The sequence below is a fragment of the Danio rerio genome, chromosome 6 (genome assembly GCF_049306965.1).
Source record: "Danio rerio strain Tuebingen ecotype United States chromosome 6, GRCz12tu, whole genome shotgun sequence".
In the NCBI taxonomy this organism is placed as follows: domain Eukaryota; kingdom Metazoa; phylum Chordata; class Actinopteri; order Cypriniformes; family Danionidae; genus Danio; species Danio rerio.
In genome coordinates, this window is record NC_133181.1 from 13,398,592 (window position 1) to 13,424,695 (window position 26,104).

Here is a 26,104-nt window from a genome sequence, read left to right on the forward strand (position 1 = left end):
ATGTGACTGCACGAGTTCTGCCAGTCCGGGACGCGCTGCCTTCCGGCTCGCAGACTCTACGTGCTTCGCCAGTGGCTCACGAGCGCTGGGGGGACGGTCTCCCTTCCCTCAGCCCTCCAGCCCCCTCTCCGGAGTCAGGGTGCGGAGCCAGAGCGAATCGCTCTCCTCCAGCTTTTCCGCGGGACCCTCGTGCTTCCCGGATCAGCACACCCACTCCGCGCTGCCCCACCGCTGGTACGTCAGCGATTGTAGCGATGACTCCATTAGCGAGGGCTCTGCCTGCCTGGTTAGCGCGGGCCAGCCCCTCGCGGTGGCTCATACGCACAATCAGACTCGGTTACGCGATTCAGTTCGCGAAACGGCCCCCCAAGTTTACGGGCGTGTATTTCTCCAGGGTCAACCCCCTGTCCGCCCCTGTCTTGCGAGAGGAGATTGCTGCCCTCCTGGCGAAGGGTGCAATCGAGCCGGTTCCTCCAGCCGAGATGGAGAGTGGGTTTTACAGCCCATACTTCATCGTACCCAAAAAGAGCGGTGGGTCACGGCCAATCCTAGATCTGCGCGTTTTGAACCGCTGTCTGCACAAGCTGCCGTTCAGAATGCTCACGCAGAGGCGCATTCTCCAATGCGTTCGTCCTCGGGATTGGTTTGCAGCCATAGACCTGAAGGACGCGTATTTCCATGTCTCCATTCTTCCACGTCACCGCCAATTTCTGCGGTTTGCGTTCGAGGGTCGAGCGTGGCAGTACAAGGTCCTCCCCTTCGGGCTCTCTCTGTCTCCGCGGGTCTTCACCAAACTTGCGGAGGGTGCCCTAGCGCCCCTTCGGCTCGCGGGCATTCGCATACTCGGTTATCTCGACGACTGGCTGATTTTAGCCCACTCGCGGGAGCAATTGATTGTGCACAGGGACGAGGTGCTTCGGCATCTCCGCCTACTGGGGCTTCAGGTCAACCGAGAAAAGAGCAAACTCGCCCCCGTGCAGAGGATTTCTTTTCTCGGGATGGAGCTGGACTCGATCACCATGGTAGCGCACCTCTCCGAGGAACGCGCTCGCCTGTTGCTGAACTGTCTGAGGGAGCTCGACAGCAAACTAGTGGTCCCACTGAAGTTCTTTCAGAGGCTCCTGGGGCATATGGCATCCGCAGCCGCCGTCACGCCGCTCGGGTTGCTCCATATGAGACCACTTCAGCACTGGCTTCACGATCGGGTCCCCAGACGCGCATGGCACGCGGGCACACACCGGGTCTCGGTTACTGCGCTGTGTCGCCGCGCCCTCAGCCCTTGGAACGACCCCTCGTTCCTACAGGCCGGTGTGCCTCTAGGACAGGCGTCCAGCCATGTTGTTGTTTCAACAGACGCTTCCAACACGGGTTGGGGGGCCGTGTGTCGCGGGCATGCGGCTGCGGGCCTCTGGAAGGGTGCCCAGCTGCATTGGCATATCAATCGCCTAGAGCTGTTGGCAGTGTTCCTCGCTCTCCACCGCTTTTTACCGGTGCTGGAGCGGCAACACGTGCTGGTCAGGACGGACAGTACGGCGGCGGCGGCGTATATCAACCGCATGGGGGGTATGCGCTCTCGCCGCATGTCTCAGCTCGCCCGCCGTCTGCTCCTCTGGAGTCACCCGCGGCTGAAATCGCTGCGCGCCATTCACGTCCCAGGCACGCTCAATCGTGCAGCCGATGCGCTCTCACGACAGCTGTTACGCCCTGGAGAATGGAGACTCCACCCCGAGTCTGTTCAGCTGATATGGGCGCGATTCGGGGAGGCCCAGATCGATCTGTTTGCTTCCCCCGAGAACGCTCACTGCCAGTTGTTTTTTTCCCTGACCGAGGGCTCTCTCGGCACGGATGCACTGGCCCACAGCTGGCCTCGGGGCATGCGCAAGTATGCGTTTCCCCAAGTGAGCCTGCTCGCGCAGTTTCTGTGCAAGGTCAGGGAGGACGAGGAACAGGTTCTGCTAGTTGCGCCCCTTTGGCCCAACCGGACCTGGATATCAGAGCTCTCACTCCTCGCGACGGCCCTCCCCTGGCGGATCCCTTTGAGAGAGGACCTACTCTCTCAGGGACAGGGCACCATCTGGCACCCTCGCCCCGATCTTTGGAACCTCCACGTGTGGTCCCTAGACGCGAGGAAGACTTAGGTAACCTACCGACTGCGGTGGTTAATACCATCACTCAGGCTAGAGCCCCCTCCACGAGGCGCGCCTACGCCCTGAAGTGGAGTCTATTCACTGAATGGTGCGTCTCTCGCAGAGAAGACCCCCGAAATTGCCAGATTAGTGTTGTGCTCTCTTTCCTTCAAGAGAAGTTGGACAGCAGGCTGTCGCCCTCCACTCTCAAGGTTTACGTGGCCGCCATCTCCGCTTATCATAGCACGGTAGCTGGCGGCACCGTGGGAAAGCATAACCTGGTCATCCAGTTCCTTAGGGGTGCTAGGCGAATTAATCCATCTCGCCCCCCTCTCATGCCCTCTTGGGATCTCGCCCTCGTTCTCACGAGTCTGCGATCCGATCCCTTTGAGCCACTCGAATCAGTATCTCTAAGATTTCTGTCCCTGAAGACAGCTCTGCTGGTTGCGTTGGCCTCCATCAAGAGGGTCGGGGACCTGGAGGCATTTTCGGTCAGTGACTCGTGCCTGGAATTCGGGCCGGATTACTCTCACGTTATCCTGAGACCCCGCCCCGGTTATGTGCCCAAGGTTCCTACCACCCCCTTTAGAGATCAGGTAGTGAACCTGCAAGCGCTGCCCCCGGAGGAGGCAGACCCAGCCCTTTCTTTACTTTGTCCAGTTCGCGCTCTGCGCATTTATGTGGACCGTACTCAGAATTTTAGATCATCTGAGCAGCTCTTTGTCTGTTATGGCGGTCGGCAGCAGGGAAGTGCCGTATCGAAACAAAGATTATCCCACTGGATTGTGGATGCCATTTCACTCGCTTATTTGAGTCGAGGTCAGCCGTGTCCCCCGGGAGTACGTGCACACTCCACTCGGAGCGTTGCATCCTCTTGGGCGCGTGCACGCGGCGCCTCTCTAACAGACATCTGTAGAGCTGCGGGCTGGGCGACACCCAACACATTTGCAAGGTTTTACAATCTGCGTGTTGAGCCGGTTTCCTCAAGGGTATTAGGTAACCCTTTGGTGATTGAGGAGACAACTCGGTAGGGTGTTGAAACACGCTTGCTGCGCCATTCTCCCTAACACGGAGGTACGTGCGCCTTTTTTTATCTGTCAGTAAAGTTCCCCGTCAGGTGAGCCCTGCAGATTCCTCCGTGGCCCCCAGCACTGACTCAGCGGAGGAGTCACTTGCTGGCCCACTACGTTGTAGGTCTGCCCGCTGGTCAGCCCGCGTTTTGGGTATAGGTGCCTGCTATGCGTGATCCCCACTAGGCGATCCCATATGCTTATTCCGCCACGGTTAAGTCCCCCCCCTGGGCGGACCCGTGTCTTCCCTCTCCGCTAACCACTCTTTGCTATGCGTACTCCCCCTTTTTAGGGCTAGTCCATAGGTAAATTCTGCCATCTATCCCCCCCTTGGGTAACGGATGGCCTCCGCAGCGTCCTCCCTATCGGGATTGCACGCTTCCCAACGTACTGTCGTATTTCCTAGAATTATCTAGATGCTCACGACTTCCCAAAAAATATATCTAAATCCGTAAAACTTCTGTTGAAGTAGGATAAATTAGGGCCAGGGACACGTTGGAGGACCGCGCCCCCCATGATGTGGGTGCGTCACGCTTGCTTGACTATCTCCTCATCGGGGGTGTTGGTAAGGTGCAGTCATTGTGGCGCTTTCCATATTCTCCCATTCATGGCACTGAAGTTCCCCAACCGAAGGGGAACGTTCGAGGTTACAGAAGTAACCCTTCGTTCCCCGAGGAGGGGAACGGAAGTGCCATATTCCGTCGCCATAATGACTGTCCCTTAGCTGTTTGAAAGTCTCTTCAGCTTAAAAGGATGGCGTCTGCTGGCTTCAGGTGTGCTTATATGCTGAGATGATTGCAGATGTCGCACACCTGCGCAAGCTTACGCTGCCAATTAATTTCATTCATTGGCCCGTTCAATACTCTCCAGATAAGCGGCTTCTGATCCGAATCCTCCCATTCATGGCACTTCCGTTCCCCTCCTCGGGGAACGAAGGGTTACTTCTGTAACCTCGAACGTTATGCGTAATAAAATGAAATGACACCGGGAAAAAGTATTGAACACACGAAGAAAGGGAGGTGTAGAAAGGCAGTGAAAGCCCAGACAGCTGCTAAAATCTCTCAGTAGTTCTTCAGCAACCCTTTGCCCTTCATAATTGTAATTTAATCTTAGCTGCTTCACTCCAACATCTACATTGTCACGATGATGAAGATGAAGCTAGGGACATTTCAGCAAGACAATAATCCAAAACAGCCAAGAAAACTCTCAAATGCTTTCAGAGAAAAAAAAATCAAGCTGTAGAATGGCCCAGCCAATCACCTGACCTGAGTCCAATAAAAAAAAAAAAATACAAATTAAAATTTTATAGACGAGACCCACAGAACCATTAAGATTTTTACACTCTGTTTAAGTCTGTGAAAAATTCATGCCTGAGCAATGCATGAAACTTCATTTTCCATATGAGAGGTGTCTTTAAGCAGCCATCACCAAAAAGCCTTACTGTATATATAAAGTATTAAATATATTTCAGTAGTTTAGTACTTTCTCCTTGTGTCATTTAATTGTTATCACACATAACTATTTCAGTTTTTTTTGTTTGGTTTTTATGTTTGTGTTGTTTGGGGCTTTTACCAAAATCTGTTTCAATTTCAAGTCAACAGCTCCTTTAGAAATACAGTATTATTTCCAGAAAAAAACATGACATGTTTAATACTTATTTTCCCTGCTGTATGATAAATATTTAACACTGATGCACAGCATAAAATTATAACATAATAACCCTGATTGGTCACACATTGGTTTAAGTCACAATTCACACTATTAACTACAGGCTTATTACCTGCCTATTATTAAGATATTAATTGCGTTTTAGTAAATATAAAGTATCTTATTCTACGTACCTGATCCTCCCCAATACCTAAACCCAATTAATACACTAATAGCTAAAAAAACAGCTAATAGGTAGTTTATTGACCCAACAGCCTTAGTTAATGGTTTGTAAATATGAATATATTGTGATTTATAGATTAAGTGTTACCACCTTATTTATAATAATAAAACCATATTTTAAATGCATTTATTCCTGTTGTTAATTAAATCGTCCGACTACTGTTGAATGCAGTTATTTCAAGTTTTAAATTTGAAAGTGCAAATTTCTTACTGTCATTTAAAGCCTCTTTTTTATTGTATCAAAATTTCAGTAATAAGAAAAAGTTGTTGGTCAAGCTATCCAGTATATTCTGGTTATTAATCCTCCGCTGTGATGTTTCAGACCTGCAGTATCCTACTAAATGTTTGTCTTTCTCTCAGTCTGTCTTCTAGCTGCTCAAAATGTCACAGTGATGGCGCAAGCAGCCTCGTAATCCTTCTTCGAAATATTAGGGGCAAATCGGGAAAAATGGGGCCTTCACCTGCTCATAATCTAGTTTCATGATGGCTTTCTGCAGATAGCGGACTCCTCCGTGAATGAGCTTGGTGCTCCTGCTGCTGGTGCCCGATGAAAAATCACTGCGTTCTACTAGGGCGGTCTTCAGATCTGGACGAGGGGGCAGAAAGACAGGTATGGAACGGATTAGACAATGCACTGGCATTTCGAGACCTTCTGCTGCCAAATATTTAGACTGCGGCTGCTGTCATTTACATACGGCTTTCTCCGCTATATGTAATATCACAACATGCTTATTGCACCCGGGCACATTCTAATGAGAAGAAAACCTTTTTATGAAATCCAATTGAAATTATCACATTTGAGAGGATAGTACACCCTGAAAAAAGGAACATTTTCTGGTAATTTACTCCACGGGTCATCCAGGATGTAGGTGACCTTTTTTATTAACCAGAAAATGTTTTTATTTTTATTTTGTAATATCTTTAGCTAAAAAAAACGGTTCTTGGTGATTTAGGGAATGCAAGTCAATGAAGAAGTATATTTTTGACCTAAAAATGTAAAAAAGAAAAGAAATAGTCCTTTCAATGCGGTCAATATATACATATACACTCAACGGCCACTTTATTAGGTACACCTGTCCAAATGCTCATTAACACAATTTTTTTATTCAGCCAATTACATGTCAGCAACTCAATGAACTTAGGCAAGTAGACATGATCAAGACCTGCTGCAGTTCAAACTGAGCATCAGAATGGGGAAAAAAAAGGTGATTTAAGTGACTTTGAATGTGGCACGGTTGTTAGTGCCAGACGGGCTGATCTGAGTATTTCAGAAACTGCTGATCTACTGGGTTTTTCACGCACAACCCTCTCTAGGGTTTACAGAGAATGGTTCGAAAAAGAGAAAATATCCAGTGAGCGGCAGTTCTTTGGGCGCAAATGCCTTATTGATACCAGAGGTCAGAGGAGAATGACCAGACTGGTTCCAGCTGATAGAAAGGAAACTCAGTAACTCAAATAGCCACTAGTTACAACCAAGATATACAGAAGAGCATCTCTGAATGCACAACCTTGAGGACCACACCAGGTGCCACTCCTGTCAGTTAAGAACAGGAAACTAAAGCTACAATTCACACAGGCTCTCCAAAATTGGACAATAGAAGATTGGATAAACTTTGTTTGGTCTGATGAGTGTCGATTTCGGCTGTGACATTCAGATGGTAGCGTCAGAATTAGGTATCAACAACATGAAAGCATGGATTCATCCTGCCTTGTATCAATGGTTCAGGCAGGTGGTGGTGGTATAATGGTGTGGGGGATATTTTCTTGGCACACTCTGGGCCCATTAGTACCATTCGAGCATCGTGTCAACGCCACAGCCTACCTGAGTATTGTTGCTGACCATGTCCATTCCCTTATGACCACAGTGTACCCATCTTCTGATGGCTACTTCCAGCAGGATAACATGTCATGTCATAAAGCGTGAATTATCTCAAACTGGTTTCTTGAACATGACAATGAGTTCACTGTACTCAAATGGCCTCCACAGTTACCAGATCTCAATCCAATAGAGCACCTTTGGGATGTGGTGAAATGGGAGATTCGCATTTTGGATGTGCAGCTGACAAATCTGCAGCAACTGCGTAATGCTATCATGTCAAGATGGACCAAAATCTCTGAGGAATATTTCCAGTACCTTGTTGAATCTATGCCATGAAGGATTAAGGCAGTTTTGAAGGCAAAAGGGGGTCCAAACTGGGACAAGTAAGGTGTACCTAATAAAGTGGCCAGTAAGTGTATATACTGCTTAATCTATTAATTAGGATATAGAATGATTTTTTTGTGTGATATGAGACTTTTGTCATATCGCCCAGCCTTACCAAAAACTGATTAAATGTGTACCTTAAATGCAATATTAGATGCTGTGAATAAAAGTATGTCAAAACCATGAAATAAAAATGTGAAATGATATTAGTGCTTATTCTGAACCATCCAACCTATGGTATGTGAAAAATATACTATCTCAGTTGACAAGAAAATATTGATTGTTTACATTCCCAACTTTTGACTGTTAATATGTGACTGAAATATTTCAGTCACATAAAAATGAAAAAAGCCAATAACAGTAATATCATACAGTGATTGTTTCACTTCACAAGACCTCAAGATATCATCGAGAGCAGGGATGGCCAACCCTGTTCCTTGAGATCTAGCCATATCAAACACACCTGCCTGTAATTATCAAGTGCTGTTCAGGTTCTAATTAATTGGTTCAGTAGTGTTTGATCTCTGCAGGATGGTAGAACCCCAGGAACACGGTTGAGCATCCCTAATCTAAAACCAAATGTATTCATTTTGTTTTGCTTATGTATGTTATTTCAACTCTTAACTTGCATTTAATACATTACAAAAAAACAGTTGAAAAAAAACTTCTTCTCTGTGCGTTTCACTGAAGAAAATAAACCACTTTCATCTTGGATGGTCTGAGGATTAGTAAATTAACATGGACAAAGTGATACAGTTCACTCAAAAATGAAAATGTCTTAAACATTTGTCCTTCTGCTGAGCACAAAGCAAGATATTCTGAGAAATGTTGGGTAAAAAAGCAGCCATTGTCATCCATAGAACACTGTCAGAAATAAAGGTATGACAGCTGTCACTGGGGTGTTACCTTTAAGGTACACATTTCTACCTAAAAGGTCCATATTAATACCTCAGGGACAAGGTTATAATAGTTTTGGATTTTTCATTAGTTTTAATTTCTTTTATGTTTTGACTATTTGTTTTCAAATTCAGTTAGTTTTTATTAGTTTTTAGAGACAGATTTACTAGTTTTTTAGTTTCTATATTTTGAAATTGCTTAGTTTTAGTTCAGTTTTTATTAGTTTCAGTATTAATTTTAGTTTTTTTTTTCTAAATAAGTATATTTGTTAGGTGCAAGATTCAAAATCAAAAGAATAAATATTGTATAATAAAAAACTCAGAGGACACATGACTACTATCATCCACCGCTACCATCAACTCATCCTCAATCTGAAATACAGCAGCCCACAACAGCAGCCTTAAGTACAATAAGTGTGCAAGGCTGCTTCTGAGGTTAGATACACAGTAGTGACGGGAAGTTAAGATCTTTAATGCGGATGTTTGAACTCAACATGGCAAAATTATGTAGTCAGTGATAGAAATTTCAGTCAGTTAAAACATCACCATGATCTGAAAAATGTCTTACAGTAAAGTTTTTCAGCCAAACTGAAGCATGATACACTTATTTAAATTCCATTACGATTTTCTGTTATGAAATAAACTTACGTTTTTTCTCCAGATCCTCTCGTTTAATTCCTCAGTTACCCGCGGTGCAGTTGTTCAAGTTTAGTTCAGTCACAGTAGGCTGTCATGTACTGTTTGTGTTTGTTTCACTGAACAAAATCTCAAATTTGATCTCTGTGTAACATTACTGTTCTAAAAACTGAATAAGAGTATATATTGGATTGTTTAGAGTTAGAGGGGGTTATTAGGCTCATTAAAAAGTAAGTAGTTTGTGGCTAACTGCTTACAGGAGACACGAATCGTTTCAAATGATTCAGTTTGATTTGATCAACAGCGAGGATGACTCGGGGAAAACCAGCTCGATCCAGCCAATGGCAGCAGGACTACAGACTCTTAGGTGCCATACGGTCAAACACACATCTAGTTTTTTTTTTTAAACTCTCGTTTTTATTTTTATTTCAGTTAACGACAATTATTTTTAATTTTAGTTTTTGTTTTTTCGTTTGTTTTCATTAACTATAATAACCTTGCTCAGGGATACATATTAGTATCTAAAAAGTACAAAATTGTACCTCTCAAATGTTTTAGGTACTAATATATATATTTTAAGGTATCAATATAGACCTTTTAAAAAGGTAACACCCCAGTGACAGCTTTGATACCTCTATTTCCGACAGTGTAGGGACAAAAATACTATGGAAGTCATTGGCTAATTTTGTCCCATTGTTTTTCTGTGTTCAACAAAAGAAAGTAGTTCAAACAGGTTTAAAACAAGTGGAGGATGAGTAGATGATGACAAAATTTTACATTTTGGCCTTTAAAAACAAGACAGTAGCTATGTTTTGATCCAAAGACGTCAATTAAATTTATGTGCAAAATTGTAATATCTTGTTTATAAAACTATCATCACTTTTTGATAAACTGGTGCAAAATATCAAAAAGTAAGTCTTTATCTTATATAATAAATCACTTGCACCTCAGAAGATGAAGCTAACCCACAATGAATTTTTTCTTATTGGATAGAAAGTTTATCCTACTCATTTCTCAATGCGCATAAGTTTCTATCAAGCAATTCATTAAGCAATATTCCAAAATGCGCATAAAAATTTATATGACCAATTCATGGTTGAACTGAAAATGAACATGAGCTAAACAAACATGCTTATCTACAGTTAATATACACAGTAACTACTGCAACTCAAAGTACATACTCCGTGTGACAGCATCTAAGGCACATCCTGAGCCCGTGGCTCCGCCGCCAACAACCAGGACATCAAACTCCTCTGTGTTTCGCAGTGTTGAAAGCTGTTCCTCTCTTGTAGGGAGAGCATCTTTAAACGGCACCTTTAGCTCACCCTGTGCCTCGACATATGCCAACCGAGCCTGAACGCATCCAGAAAAACAAGAGGATGTCAACAAAAATACAACAATAAGCTTTAGACTCTTTAAAGATTCAATCCAGAACTGACAATCCAATTTACAATTAAACTAAATCACAGTTCTTATTGCTATACAAGTTGTTATTGCTAAATCTAAATCTAGAAGCTTTCGAACAGATTTAATTTCTGGATTGATCTTTAATCTATAATAATAATAGTAAAATGAAAATCTAAGTTCAAATTAAGTTTAAATAGTAAGCAGATGTCTATAAATTGACTAGATAAACATTGAACATGCACTTTTGATAATAATCACATCAAGACAACATAGAAGGTATTTCATGAAACGTTACGTTAGTAACCATGCCAAGAGGTAGAAATTAAGGGGATTGAATAATGCTTCAAATTAGTGTTGGATTATTAAAGTTCTAGATCGGTTAGTACAGTGAAATATTCCAGTACTAGTTTTAGTTTTAGGACAGTTAACCCTTTAGCATTCATGATATGGTCACTCTTTATGGCAACTTGCACTGTGACTTTTCATATTATGAGAGTAATATGAGTGACCCTGGACCACAAAAACAGCAATATAGTTATGTTGGCAGGTATATTTTGGCAATTTTTCTTCTATGCCAAAAATCCTTGAAATATAAAAAAACACTCCACTTTTTTTCCTCTGAAGTTAAACAGTTGAGTTTTGACATTTTTGAATCCATTCAGCTTATCTCTGGTTCTGACAGGAGCACTTTTAGCTTAGACCCCGTTTACACTAATACGTTTAAGTTTTTAAAAGCATAAGTTTTGCTATAGCGTTACGCCATCCGTCAAAAACAGAGCTTTTTGAAAACGCTGGAGAGGTCGTTTTTATTTTAAACCACTGCTACCCCATGTCAGCGTAAATGGGGGAAAACAGAGACATCTGAAAACAGAGATGGGGCTGCAGACATTCACCTGATTCATCTGATTGGGGCTTTTTTCTCAATATTAATTATCCCACACACAGTTCAGTCTTGCATCTTCTTTTTATAAGTTCAGACTTCGCAGGTTTGATATGGAAAAAAAAAAAACTCCTGAGGACACATCGGGTAAATCTTTGAAGGTAACAGAGTACTTTATAAACTCATTCACATCACCCTGGATACGTTGTTTCACTTTCTTAACAATAAAATGAAAACATGAACTAACTGCCTATTCTCATTTTGATATTAGCAACTTAACAGACACTGAACATATGACTTTATATGAACGTCAGCTTCACTGTATGCATATTTATAACAAAACGGAGTCTATAACATAACTGCTTCCTTTCATTTTCTTCGAAAACTATGAAACATACCCTGTCTCTTTTACTGAATATCAGTTTTAATAATCAATAATGGCCAATATAGAACGCCAGTGTGGATAATTTTTTTCTAAAAAGTTATTAGTGTAAATGGGGTCTTAGCTTAGCATAGATCATTGAATTGGTTTAGACCATTAGCATCCTTCTCAAAAAATACCAAGCTGCAGCTATGGTACGGCAACAAAGTTTCTTGATTATTATATGAATGAATGAGAGTATACTTCCTAACCATTTCAGCAAAAATTTCCGTAGACTAGGGTTGTCATGATAATGGAATTCGGTACCAATCGATACTAAAATTTAAAAAATGTTTTTTTTCCGCTTACATTTGAGCACTGTTGAGCACATTCCTAAACACCGCTGGTTTGCCATTGATATGGCGACACTGGAGCATTTTAAAGTCACGTTGACAAGCTGGTTTGTCTATAAGCTGACATACGAGCGATCCGCTGATGAATCACGGCTTTAAAAAACTTCAGTGTCCCTGTCTCTGTCGTTACCCTCAGTAAACAGAGGTAAGTTCAGTGAACTGATGACTTTCACAGTCAATCACAGTCATTTCTGTTGAGCACTCAAATGTTAGCGGCAAATAAATATTTTTAAAATTTTAGTATCGATTGGTACCGAATTCCCGTATCATGACAACCCTAGTCTACGGAAATTTTCTATGCTGATATGTTGCAATCTATGCAACGATAGTTGCAGAAGAGTCAAGTTGACATAAGAAAATCAAAACTCTTTCCTGAATTTTTTGAGAGACACTGCTAATGGTCTAATCTGGTTCAATAATTTATGCTAAGCTAAGCTAAAATCCATTACACCTTTTCCAGACATTGGCTGAATAAATAATAAAAAAAAAAGATAAAACTCAACTCTTTGGGCCCTATTTTGACGATCCAGGCGCAAAGTCCAAAGCGCAGGCCGCAAAAGCATGAAGGGCGTGTCCGAATCCCCTTTTACTATTTTAAGGACGGAAAACTTCCGCTTTGCGCCATGGCGCATGGTCTAGCAGGGTCGAGCTTATTCTCTTAATGACTTCTAGGTGTGTTTTGAGAAAAAAGTATCATCTCCCATTCCCTTTAAGAGTCAGTTGTGACGCGCCACAGTGCATTTGCTATTTACATGGCAGACTTTGTAAGTGGAAAAACTAAATGCTTTACTAGTGAGTAAACAGTTAAATAGAGCATCTACAGCGCGAGAATGAGAGATGAGCGTCCTCATTCTTTACTTTTACTTTTACTCTCGTGCATAGGAAAATGTGTTGTGCGCACAGGCATCTATTAGCATACATAATTAATTTTGTTTGCTAAGCGCAAAGATTTGTTTTAAAACTATTTCTAAATTCAGTTTTAATTTTCAGCAAACGAATAAATGAACAATAATAACGAAGTGTGGTCAGAAAGACCTGCTTTGATCTGGTCTATTGAACAGTGTATTTTAGTTCCTCAACATAGCAATGCGCCAGCGATGTGCCTTAACACGCCTCCTTTTTTGTACCAGAATGCCTATGGGCGCACATATGAGTGCAAATGCATTTTCTATTTAAACAGTGTGCTGCAAAACGTCAAAATGACTCTTGCGTCGAGCTGAAACTAGCAAACAACAAAGTAGTCGCTTTGCGCCACATTGCGCTGGGTGTATGATAGGGCCCTTTATCTCTAGGTGAGTTGTAAAATGAGCTCATGAGTGTTCCTTTAAGTAAAGATCATATTCTATAAAAATATTTTGTAAATCTCTTACTGTAAATATATCAAAACCTGTTTTTTATTAGTTATATGCATTGCTGAGTACTTAATTTGGACAACTTTAAACGCAATTTTCTATTTAGATTTTTGGCCTTAAGGCCAGTTCACACCAGGATGCTTTTTGCTCTCGTTTTTCGTCAACGTTTGATGCGATTTAGTCATGTGACTAAATAAAGGGCGCCAATATAATCGTGCACACCAACACGCAAAACGACAGATGTAAAAGTGTTATATTTTAAAGAAACGCCGCATGCTCAATTTTTGTTTTGACGCACCATGTCAAAACCTTGTGTAACGACATCTAACATCGAGGAGTGATCTTGCATACTCTTCTGCTTAACGTCAGTAAAAATTGCTTGAATTTAAATATGGAAAAATGTCTCGAAAAACGATGACGATAAACGCTAACGAAAAGCTTCCCAGTGTATACGAGCCTTTAGAGTCCAAATGTTCAAATAGTTGTATCTTGGTCCAATATTATCCTATTCTAACGAACCATACATCAATGAAAAGATTTTTATTTAGCAAAAATAAACTTTCATGACTGGTTTTGTGGTCCAGGGTCACGTCTTATTACATCCTCATGTTTGACATCAGGTATAAACACTCTTGTTTTCAATAAATCCCCTTATCAATAACATCAAATCTGAAATAATTGAAAAGAGAGTGAACTGGTGAATGAACAGCTGCCAATCGAAGGCAAAAAAGACCCCAAAAATTCAAATGATGAGAAAACAAGCCAGTGCGAAGCTAGGTGTCGAGGGTTTTAGCCATAATGAAACGTTTTATTCATTTTTTCGTTAGCATTTGGCCTAAATGATTACATCAATCTGCCCCCAAAAGCCGGTAGGGTCCATTTGACTTGCAAATGACCAAATGAGCCCAGACATTTGCAATTTAGACAGTAATAGCATGTAAAAACAAGATTCAGTAATTAGTGTCTATTTCCAAGGACAGACATATTTAAAACATCCGCACACTATTAAGAGAGGCTGTCCTGCAATCAGGACAAGTGTGTGACGGAAACAGAGAATTTCATGCAAATCGGCCACCGCAGTGTGATACTTCAGTCAGAGTGTAACAGTGCCCTTGCCATAGAGGAGACAAACAGGCACTCACAACACACACCCACACCCACACACACACAGACACACTCACCAAATTAACATTACAATCCCAAAGATTAGCATCTGTCACATGCATGATTGCAAGCAAATTTTTGAAAGAAGATGTATTCTTTCTCTTTTGACTATTGCTTACCCTTTTAGGCTGCATTGAGATGACACGAGGGACAAATAAACATAAATAAATGGAGAAACATCAGAACAAAAGTTTGTGTCAGTGAATCGCATAACATGGGATGCAAATGCAGATGACAAAGTGATGCTGTGGTACAGAGACTTTTGAAAGTCTCTTCAAATCAAATCAGTAAAGTGAATGAAGAAGGTTTAACCTATGGTAAAGTGGTTGCAAAATAAAGGGCCGCAAGGGACCACTGGAGGGTGTGTGGAAATATTTGGAGAAAGGCATAAAACATGTAGACATATATTTAACATATTTAACAAAATATTTAATAATTAAAATAAAATATTGAATTAATTAAACATTTTAACATAAATTAATACATTATTTTTTATAAAAAAAAAACAGCTAGAATAAATAAACTTAAAATAATAATAATATTGCATTATCAAATAATTAATACAAAACACGATTGTTACAATTGAAATGTGTAATGCAATATTTTAATTTAAATAAATAAACAAATAAATAAAAAGATTAAGATGATTAAACATTTGTAACATTTATAAATGAATAAACTATTTTGAACAAAATTAAAATATAGTATTACCACATGATCAATACAAAAACATGATTAATATGATTTAAATGTATAATTCAATATTTTAATTAAAATCTAAAAAAAACAGTTAAAATTAAACATTATATACATTTATAAATGAATAAACTATTTTTTAATTATTTCATTTAATTTATCTTTTTTTACAAAAAAGAACAACTAAAATGCATTACAAGTTAAATTATAAAATTTATAAGATTATAAAATTATTAATACGAAAATATACATTTTTAAATAAATAAATAAAAGATGTTTTTATAAAAAAATGCATTCCAATTTAAATAATAATAGTGGTAATAATAATATTAATAATAATAATAATAATAATAATAATGTATTACCAAATTATCAATACAGAAACATGATTACTATGATTCAAATGTATAATGCTATATTGTAATTAAAATAAAAATAAAATATTAAAATTAAAAATTATAATCTATTTATAATTATAAACTATTTTTATTGATTTATTAATTTATTAAATGTAACTTTAAACAAAAACTAAACTGCATTCCAATTTGAATTATAATAATAATGTATTATAAATAAATGAAAAAAACAAATGCAAATGTGGTTAAACTGAAAACTAAAATAAATTATTAATATAAACTAATTATTGAATTTAAAAAAAATATAATTGAACTTAAATGAAACCACATATCTTCTAAATAGTATTTTAGACCCATTAATAATAATAATTCAATTAAAAATGTAAAAACACCTTACCAATTTGTTTACAAATATGTGCGTATATATATATATATATATATATATATATATATATATATATATATATATATATATATATATATATATATATATATATATATATATATATATATATACACACACATACAAACTCAAGTTCTCCCATAACTGTTTATCTTTTTTGGTCAAATTAATAGTGTAGTGACAATCTCCTAGGCAACCGCATCCTTGAAAGTGCATAATTCTCTCGCTCCCTGGAGTTTCATTGGGATTGGAACAGTTGAGATGCAAGATAATGGACAAAATGGGCTTGGGAAGATTTAAATAAATGATGAGAGAGAAAATCAGGACTCCCATTGCTCTTCAAGGGTCTGCCTTTTTTTCCTCCATTTGTTTCAGAAAGCCTTGTTGATTATCTTAATCTACTTGACCTTCCGTTATTTGGTATAGCATCTAAACAGACGAGACCCCTGGGGTTCTTACTAGTTTAAATACACACAGAACATGGTGTGTGACACACTCCCTGATGGCGTGAATGGGGATCAGATTGTTCATGATTACATATTCAAGAGAGATCTTTTAAACAATGTGTGTATCACTGTTCGACTCTAATCTCCCTTTAGCAAACACAACCTGATTTTAATACGATAGTCCACCCTAGAGAGAGAACGGCCCGAGTTCGGAGACTTGAGGCACTACCTGAAGGTGTTTTGGAGATTCGTTAATGTAACTGGATTTGCTAGGTCTGATCTTAATGAGATTTGTCGTATGCTCTCGTGAACTCCCGTTGACCACACGAAAACATGAATAGGCTATTTAAGGGGACGGTTATAAATAAAGTGATCTGGGATTTGATATTGGCATAGAGGGTTTGAGGTAAAGGTGCAATAGGAGATCTAGGAAAATGCTAATGTTAGCCTGATAGCGCTCAAAGCATCAAAATCTATGCCTCCTGAACATTTGTGTGTGCACTAGAGAACTTCACTAAATCACATAACATTTACCAGAGAGAAAACTTTAGAGTACAGTTAGGCCGTACTCACACTAGGTACAGTTGCCTCGAACCGGGCCAAAGCACGCTTGTTCCCCCTCCCGTCTCCCACGACGGCCCGCGCTCACACCACAAACGGGCTTCGGCACGCTTACGTCATCGCTGCTGCGCTGTTCAGTGAGAAGCGCTCTCTCACTCAGCAGCACAGTGGAGATTTCTCTAGTTATATCGTTTCAGTCGTTTGATATGCCGTCAAATATTTCGCCAAACAGTCCTTAGGGATGCTGGGACACGCAGTCAGATATTACGCCTAACAGATCCGCCACTTTTGGCACTCATAAACAATCATAAAGCTCTCGTGCTGCAGGAATGAGGAGGTCTGCTGAAGGCGCACAGCTGTCGTGCAGTGAGGAGTTTGCGTCTTTAATAAACTACGGCAGTTTGCGTTCACTGAACAGTAAGAATGAATTATAAATCCATATGAAACAGTCCCTTAAAAGTCACGTCTCGCTTTCAGTTTCGGCCTTTGGCGCGTTTTGCACTCACACACAAAAGCCCAAAGTGAACCGCGCTCAGGCACACCTCTTCCAACCGGGCCAGGGCCGGCCAAGTGAACCGTGCTTGAGCCCGATTCAGCGCACTCACACTTCTCAAACGATCCGGGAAACGGGCCTGGGCACGGAACGGATGGCATAGTGTGAGTAGGCCCTTAGTTATTACAATACATAACTTTAACAAAAGATGGTAGGTTGTCAATGACATAATGCTTTCTGTGCAAGTGGGACATGCAGAAATACGCAATTACACAGGGCCAGACAGAATGTGCCAATCCAGACTCATTATGGATACGCACCCCTATATTCATTTCTGGAGAGCGCGAAATACCTTGCAGGATGTTTTTTTTTTTTTTGTTGCAGTTTTAGTTTTTGCAAATCCCCCAGAGGCTGCTGGGTATGATTTTTCAGATCTCAAATTTCTCTCGCAAGTTCCATTCGTGCCTGTTCTTCTAACTTAAATTCACCAGAGGTCGCTGTCGACTGACTAACTGACTGATGGATCAATCCCCCCGCCTACCCCCTTCCCTAAACCCAACTAATAGCGTTTTCAAAAGCACCGACTGACCCGCCCACCCACAATATTTACCACGTTTTCAGATCTTACCACGTTCTCACCCTGCTATTTACTTGTTAATTTTATTTTTTGCTTTTTTTGTTTTGTTTCACCTGCTTTCTAGCACCATTCTTCACCAGACTCAAACCCAATCTTCACGGTCAACTCTGCTCTGCATCTCAGATCCGTCAATGTACGCAGCGAGCCACCGGGCAAACTGGTAACAGCAGAAAAGCCGTCCACACAGAGATAAGCGGTCAGCTGGTAGGGTGAAAAGAAACAGAAGCCGTCGGCGGCATCATACCGCCCTGTACCGTTTGCTTTAAAAACTAAATGAAGCCATGCGTAGCTCTGGCTACATAATTTGCACTCTTCAGAAATGTATAAAGGGGTATGTAATCCCAATGAGCCTGTGTTGGAATCTGCAGACATTTTTTGTTATTTCGGTGCAGAATTTTGTAAAACATCTGTGGAATGATTTCGGGAGCATCCGCTTGTTAAGTGTGACGTCATGCGAATCGGCTTCTGGGCCCAATCGCTCTTTCAAATGAGGAGTCTCATCAAATGGTAATAATAAACGTTTACAAAGTGCTGTAATACTTTTGAAAATCACGATCACAATATACAGTTGAAGTCAGAAATATTACCCCCCCTTTATTTATTTATTTTTTAGTTTTTAAATATTTCCCAAATTATGTTTAACAGAGCAGGGAAATTTTCACAGCATGAGTCTTATTTTTTTTTCTGGAGAAAGTCTTATTTGATTTTTTTTAGGCTAGAATAAAAGCAGTTTTTTGTTTTTTAAAAACCATTTTAAGGTCAAAATGATTAGCCCCTTTAAGCTATATATTTTTTCAATAGTCTACAGAACAAACCATCGTTATACAATAACTTGCCTAATTACCCTATCCTGCGTAGTTTACCTAATTAACCTAGTTTAGCCTTTAAATGTCACTTTAAACTGTATAGAAGCTTCTTAAAAATATCTAGTAAAATATTATATACTGTCATCATGGCAAAGATAAAATAAATCAGTTATTAGAACTGAGCTATAAAAACTATTATGTTTAGAAATGTGTTGAAAAGTCTTCTCTTAGTTAAACAGAAATTGGGGGAAAAAAATAAACATTGGGGCTAATAATTCAGGGGGGCTAATAATTCAACTGTAAATATACCTGTTATACGACGACCAGAAAGTGATTAATCTTTTATAAATTGTTAAAATTTTGGTATTTGTTATGCAGCAAGTCCAGACACTGTTGTGTACACTATGATTTCATATAAAATTCACTTTAATGTGTAATAGGACTAAAAAGTGGCCATAAATAAATATTTTCTCAATTCACATGAGTAGTGGCTTGGACCCAGAAACAATTTTCCATACGACACAAATACGTCATGACTAAACAAGCGTAACTAAAAACTTTTAAAACACATTTAAAAGTTATTACTTTTTATTTCATTTAAGGTTTACAATGCAAATCTAATTAGAACTACTTATGTAATACACAAAGTAAGTCTTTCATATGTCTACTAGTAGGGCCAGACAGAATCTGCGGACGTTTTTGGCTATTTCTGCTGAGAATTTTGTTAAAAATGTATGGATTTCTGCTGAGTTATTTTGGGAATATCATAACTAAAACCTTAATATGTTCTTTTTAATACATCTTTTTATCTTTGATTTAATGTTTACAATGCAAATCCAATTAGATCCACTTTATTTGGTAAACAAAGCAAGTCTCTCATATAATATCTCTACTAAAAGACAGAAAATATTACTGTGTAAACGGCAATTGTACATAAATCTGATGACCATTCTCATATTAGTCAATAATATTACTGAAATTTATTTAAAAACTGAATAAATATAAATTTACACACATTTACTTAAGTAAATAAACAGAATTAATGATGGGCTAAAAATCTGCGGAAAATCTGGATTTCTGCGCGCAGATTTGGTGTGGGCCTACTAATAAGTAATAATATTACTTTACAAACCGCATTATTTATAATAATATAATATTATTCAATAATATTACTAAAATAAATATAAAAAGTAAATTAATATATATTTACACACATTTACATGATTAAATCATTTAATCGAATGATGGGCTCAACAATCTGTGGATTTCTGCATGCACAGATTCTGTGCGGGTCTAGCAATTACATACAGTGCTCAGCATATATAAGTACACCCCTCACAAATCTCTCGTTTAAATTCCTATTTATAATAGTAAGCTATACAATATTATGTGTGCATATACATTAGTGAGTACTGAAGCCAAATCTGGAGCGTATCAACTTAAATACCTTACGATGACGGTCCAAAAACTAGTACACCCAAATGTATATGTTATGGAAAAATATTAAATACAATTTAAAAAAAGAGGAAGAGAAGGAAGAGAAGGAAAAATAAATAAATTGTTGAAATTTTGTAGGTTGTTTTTTTTTAAAATAATATTTAGCTTGAATTTAATTGTATTATCTTTCAATTTCTAAATCTGTTTGGTGACTAAAATATAATTTTAATAAATATATCTGTTTAATAAATCTGTTTTATTCAAATGCACCCAAATACATTGCCTATATTCACTGAAAAATGGATACAAATATTCATTTTCAAAATGGGTTGTACTCAATTACGCTGAGCACTGAATTTTGACAGGCAGGGACAGCCTATAATAATGTTTGGACCTAACGTTCTGATTTGACAAACTTTTCGTAGACCTTCCACAGAATATTAAAATACATATAAATACATTTGGACCACTTAATTTAATGATTGCTATCAGGATGTGAAGAGACTTCTAGCCAGCATAACAAATTGTTTCTAAAGACAACCAGCTACTGCACCTTTAAGCTGTATCTTTAAGGTTGTATAAAGACAGAGAGCACATTCCTGAGTCAGGATAAGACACGCTTTAGGAGAGACGGGTGTGAACAGCTGCGGTCGGTCTATTCTGTTCTCTAACCTGTAGGAGTCACTGTGTGAATGTGAAATGTGAAACCAAAATGTGTGGTATTTGTCAAAAGATTTGGCCAGAACTTCACATTGAGACCACTGAGAAGAACACTCGCGGTATTTACTGTAAATTAATACCTGATTCTTCCTGTATTCAAAGAACTGTGATAGGCCGACGGCTGTAGCTACAGCTCCGCCCCCTATTAGAGTTCCCTTCAATGCCTTTCTGAAAGCCATGGATCCCTGAAACAGATTTAAAAACATCAGAGAGAGTCATACTTTTGGTATTAGATAATGTTTTAATATTTCTTTATTTTTCCAACTCTTGATAACTGTTATGCAAAAAAAAGCACTGGATATTTTGCACAAAGTACTACATATTTATTATGTTTATTACATATGTTAAATGTAACATGCACAAATTAGCCATTAAAAGCATAAATAAAGCTTTAACATTAATATTTTTTTCTATTTATGAACATCAACCATTTTACAATAACACTTTTCAATAATGCTCCATTAGTTAACACATTTACTAGTTCAATTCTCGATTATTTGTATATCCCTTTTTACAATAACTATTGTCTCAAAGCAGCTTTACAAAAGGTGCACAACATTGCATTACAATCAAATTAAGTTAAAGTTAAAATAAAACTTATTATATATAAACATATTTAACCTGCAGTAGTTTAATTGCATGTTCTAATGTAAACAAACAATGAAGAATGCATTTTTAATACAGTATTTGTTTCTCTTTGTTAACATTAATTAAAAATAAACTTGTTTATTGCTACTCTAGAATTTTTACTAAGATTTCCAGGATTAGACATCAACTAATATGTCGTTTGGTGTAATAATATCTTATTTGGTCAGAAATATTTTGCACAATAATAACTTGATGTCACATTAAAAAGGTCCAAAATTGTTACATACTTTGACACTATCCTGCAAACCTCTGAATTTGATCTATTTGTCACTATTAAGTTTTTAAGCATTTAAAATATCAAAACATTAATAAGTACAGGTTTAATATAAGTATATTGTTATTTTAACAATCAAAACTGAATGAAAAAGGAATATTTTTTTCTTAAAAGTTATTTAAAACATTATAGTAAAACGTTTCTAAATTTGATGGGGACACCAAAAAATGGTACAATCTTTCTGTCACATAAACAGTGTAAACAAAAAGAATCATTATGTCAAATGTTTATGTCTGAAATTTCTTGATTATTTAAATTGATTTAACTGACAACTTTGTATACATTTTTGCCTACATTCTGAAGATTAAACTAAATAAAATAAGCAATGTCCACACGCTTTCCCAATGGAAATATATAAATTGATAACATCTTTAAAAATAATTTTTTTTAAAACAGAGAGCGAGCACATCTAACACAAAAACTCGCAAAACTACACTTCAAATCGTCATCTTGGAACTATAAGGTTTTATCTGCGTTCAGATATTATGGCATATTGAGCTTTAAAGTTTTTGCATTCCATAGCAAACAGTATGTGTGTAACATTTTTTTTATTTTTTTAATAAAAAGTCTTAAAATGTAAACAACAAAAAAATCTCATAATGTAAATAAGTTGTCATTTAATAAGAATATGTCAATAACTCAATTTTGACAAAAATGTCAGATAGATTCTTTTAATTCTAAGGTGACGAAATAATTGAGAACCCAAAACAAAAAGAAAAATGAACAGTAACACTTTAAAATAATGGTCCATTAGTTAACATATTTACTAACATGAATTAAGTACGAACAATATTGTATTAATTATAGTTCAATAGTTACTAATGCGTTATTAAAATCCAACATTGTGCTTGTTAACATCAAGTGGCAACCTCCCGCTCTCTGTTGTGAAGCAAATATGGATGTAACTGAAACTGCAATTCATGAAAATTCCGCTAGTCCTGGCTCCATAATAGAGCACATTTCTATTGACCCCACTGTTAAAATGGCCAACTTTACAGCAGAAAAAAAGGTGTTTACAGCCTGGTACAAAGAACAATTTTGGTTCATACAGTTGTCATGTAGTGACATGTAGTCAACTCTTTGCCCTTGTTTAGTATCCACCGGTCGGTTCGATGACGCGCGTACAATATGGCGACAGCGGCCACGCTGACTTGTAGCTTCTTTTGCGTTCTTCAAAAATCCATGGCTGACGTCACGAATACTACATCCATATCTTTTACAGCCTACGGTTAACATTTGTAAATGTCCTGTGACTTTAATTTTCTTAAATAATGTTAACAAAGTTGAATAAATAGGCTACTGTAATATATGTAGAATGGTGTTCATTATTTGCTCATGTTATTAAATACATTAAAATTGTACTTAGGCATGGGCTGGTATATGATTCTGACGGTATGATAACCTTGGATTAAAATATAACAGTATCACGATGTTATGATTAGTGCTCTAAAATATGTTCTTTTTAAATGTCTGGGTAAAAAACTAAAACTTTTTTCCCCTTTTGAACACAATATATTTTAATTTGAGAAACATTTACCATATTTTGGAGCAGTAAACATGTTAGGTTAAATAATGAAAATCAATCATTGACTTTTGCTGTCTTCATTAGTTTAAAAATCACTCATTTCTTTACGAATCTTTTGATATCTTTCCTCCCGGAGATACTGTTGCCCCAAAAAACAAACAAACCCCCCAAAAAATCTTACATTTACTTTAGGAACAGTATAGTGTACATAATGGACCAATATTTGAAGGTGTTATCAAATTAAACAATCACATTCACCGATTCACAAATTTAACAATCACTCTCCAATCTTGTGATGATGTAATAAACCTGTAATACGACATAACTTCCACATGTCCAGGTCCAGTCTGTGTACATGACTACTGTGCTGACAAGCTGGTGAAGGTCAAAGTAAAGCTATAATCTATCTCGACCTATTGCTCTGGGTAGGGATGCAAGTCATATCACTACATGACACTAGAGGAAGTGAATGAATCATTTTACTACACTGTTTGAGTTCACGCCTGTCCCGCATGGCTCGTTTATGGACACCCATGTGCAAAAGAGAGAAAGGAGACACAATGTCTGAAAGAGATCTCACAGATTATTTGACCAGAATCAAACGCTGAATATGTAAATGAGGCTAAATGTGTGAACATTTAAAAAAAAACTGTAGCATTAGCAGACTATAAGATCCTTCCTCAAATCGTTTTCACTTAATCTGAAACATCACAACAGCTTAAATCTTAAAGACAACAGTGATAGTGTAATCCATCCTGTCCATCTCTTGAACTCACACATATACAGAATCAAATCTCTACGATCGACATTACGACAAATACATCGTGCGATTATATGAAGCCAAGCCTGAAGCTATGAATATAACGCTTAAAACAATTCCGTGACAAATAGTGTAAGAATTGATGGACTGGAGCAACAGTGGATGGCTCGCATCCAAGAATAGACCGGACAGCCTCGACGGTCGACGTCAAAAGAAAACGGTAAATAGCCTAACACATCGACAAAATCAGGTTTTTACTTACTGCTTTTGGTGACGGTGATGATGATGGTGTCTAAAAGGAAAATTCATGGACAGTGAAGCTATCAACTGTGTGATGTTACAATGTTACTTATTGAGGAATCCAGGAAGTGCACTGACAGGAAGCGTTTGACTGACAGGCACACGGACGAATGAGTTTTGAGGATTCACAACGCTCGTCCAATCATATTTAGGTAGGCGTTTACTTGCGACTAGTTGTAAACGTATTTTGCAAGACCGTCATTAAAAATAAAGGACGATGCGTGACACGAAATACATTGTTTAATTCGGGGTTAAAGGGTAGTAGCTATAATCGAATGTATTTAGACGACATATAGGTTAACCTGTTGGGTTTTAAAAACTAAATGTGTTTATTTTTTAAAGAAAATAGTGTGAAAGTGTTGTTAATTCGAAAAATGTGTTGTTAATTTGGCGTTTTTTTAAACATTAAGATTGTTTTTTAAGGCATATTTTAAGATTATTTTTTTGCAAGAACGCGTTTATGCAAGAATATTTATTTTCTTGATAGCCTACTGCTATTTTCCTCTCTCTCTCTCTCTCTCTCTCTCTTTCTCTCTGTGATATTAAAAAGCTAAACTGAGCTGCGGGATGTACGACAGCACGCCCTTTGGAGTGTTTTAAAGGTATTATTTTGTTCTGTGGATTCTTCACGAGGCACTTTATCGTGTCAGTTTCACAGGTGAGACTCTCAGCCTGAAAAGTTCAGCGCGACCGCATCACGGGCGTCATGGAGTTGGAAGAAGCGGACGTAGCGATGACGCAACTCGCTTCAGTCCAAACAAAGTTGCCTCTGTTTCAGCGGGATTCCCTTCTCACAATGGAAAACCTTCAGCGCTCAGATAGAGAAGTGGAATCAGATGAAAAACATCCTAACCTACTGAAACTTTCCCTGCGCATGATGCAGGTAAAAACAGATGGCGTCACTGTATTACTCTGTTTCTTGTCCTGCATCCTTAATATTTAAAGAGATGAAGCAATTCGATCAGCATTGTTGCTAATTGCTATTAATGTCAGCTTTGCATTAATCTCTTAAAGTATGCTTTGGCTCTTCTTTAAAAAGTATATATTTATATGGTGGGTGTGTGTGCGTGCGTGTGTGTGTGCGTGCGTGCGTGCGTGTGTGTGTGTGTCAGTATGCTAATGTGTTTTTTGACATCATTTTATGCTTTTTTATTTTTAATAAATTTTTTATGATAAATGGCAACCTCTCATAACTTTCAGTCGCTTCTAAGTTTGTCCACTGATTGTATCTATCCAATTCATTGACATCACCTCCTCCACCCCCCCCTTCTCCCCCCCCCCCCCACTTTTATCAAGTTTTTATTTATTTATTTATTTATTTATTTTTACTATTATTATTTTATTTACTCCTTTTTATTTAATATTGTTGCTGTTATTATTGTCATTTCTCATTATATTGTTTTTTTATATATAAATGTTTTATTGTTCTGTCACAAAAGTATATATATATATATATATATATATATATATATATATATATATATATATATATATATATATATATATATATACGTAGAAATGTTAATGTTTATATAAATATTACTAATGCACATAAACACACACACACACACACACACAAACATACATACACACATTCACTATACACTTTTTAATGATTTTTTAAAGAAAATTATTCTGTTCATC

General features: G+C 38.1%; 1 protein-coding gene across 3 annotated transcripts in view; it reads right to left on the minus strand.

Annotated features, from left to right (window-relative positions):
• Positions 1-24,535, minus strand: part of gpd2 (glycerol-3-phosphate dehydrogenase 2 (mitochondrial)) — an 83,607-nt gene extending 59,072 nt beyond the window's left edge. The window contains exons 1-4 of one of the 3 annotated variants that reach the window (XM_005165843.6): positions 24,423-24,535; positions 21,034-21,138; positions 10,003-10,174; positions 5,548-5,672 (exon numbers count right to left, since the gene is read on the minus strand). In XM_005165843.6, the coding sequence (XP_005165900.1) occupies positions 5,548-5,672; positions 10,003-10,174; positions 21,034-21,132 (396 nt within the window). In that variant the 5' untranslated portion in view covers positions 21,133-21,138; positions 24,423-24,535. 3 annotated transcript variants of the gene reach the window in all.
• Positions 24,536-26,104: the final 1,569 nt, after the last annotated feature.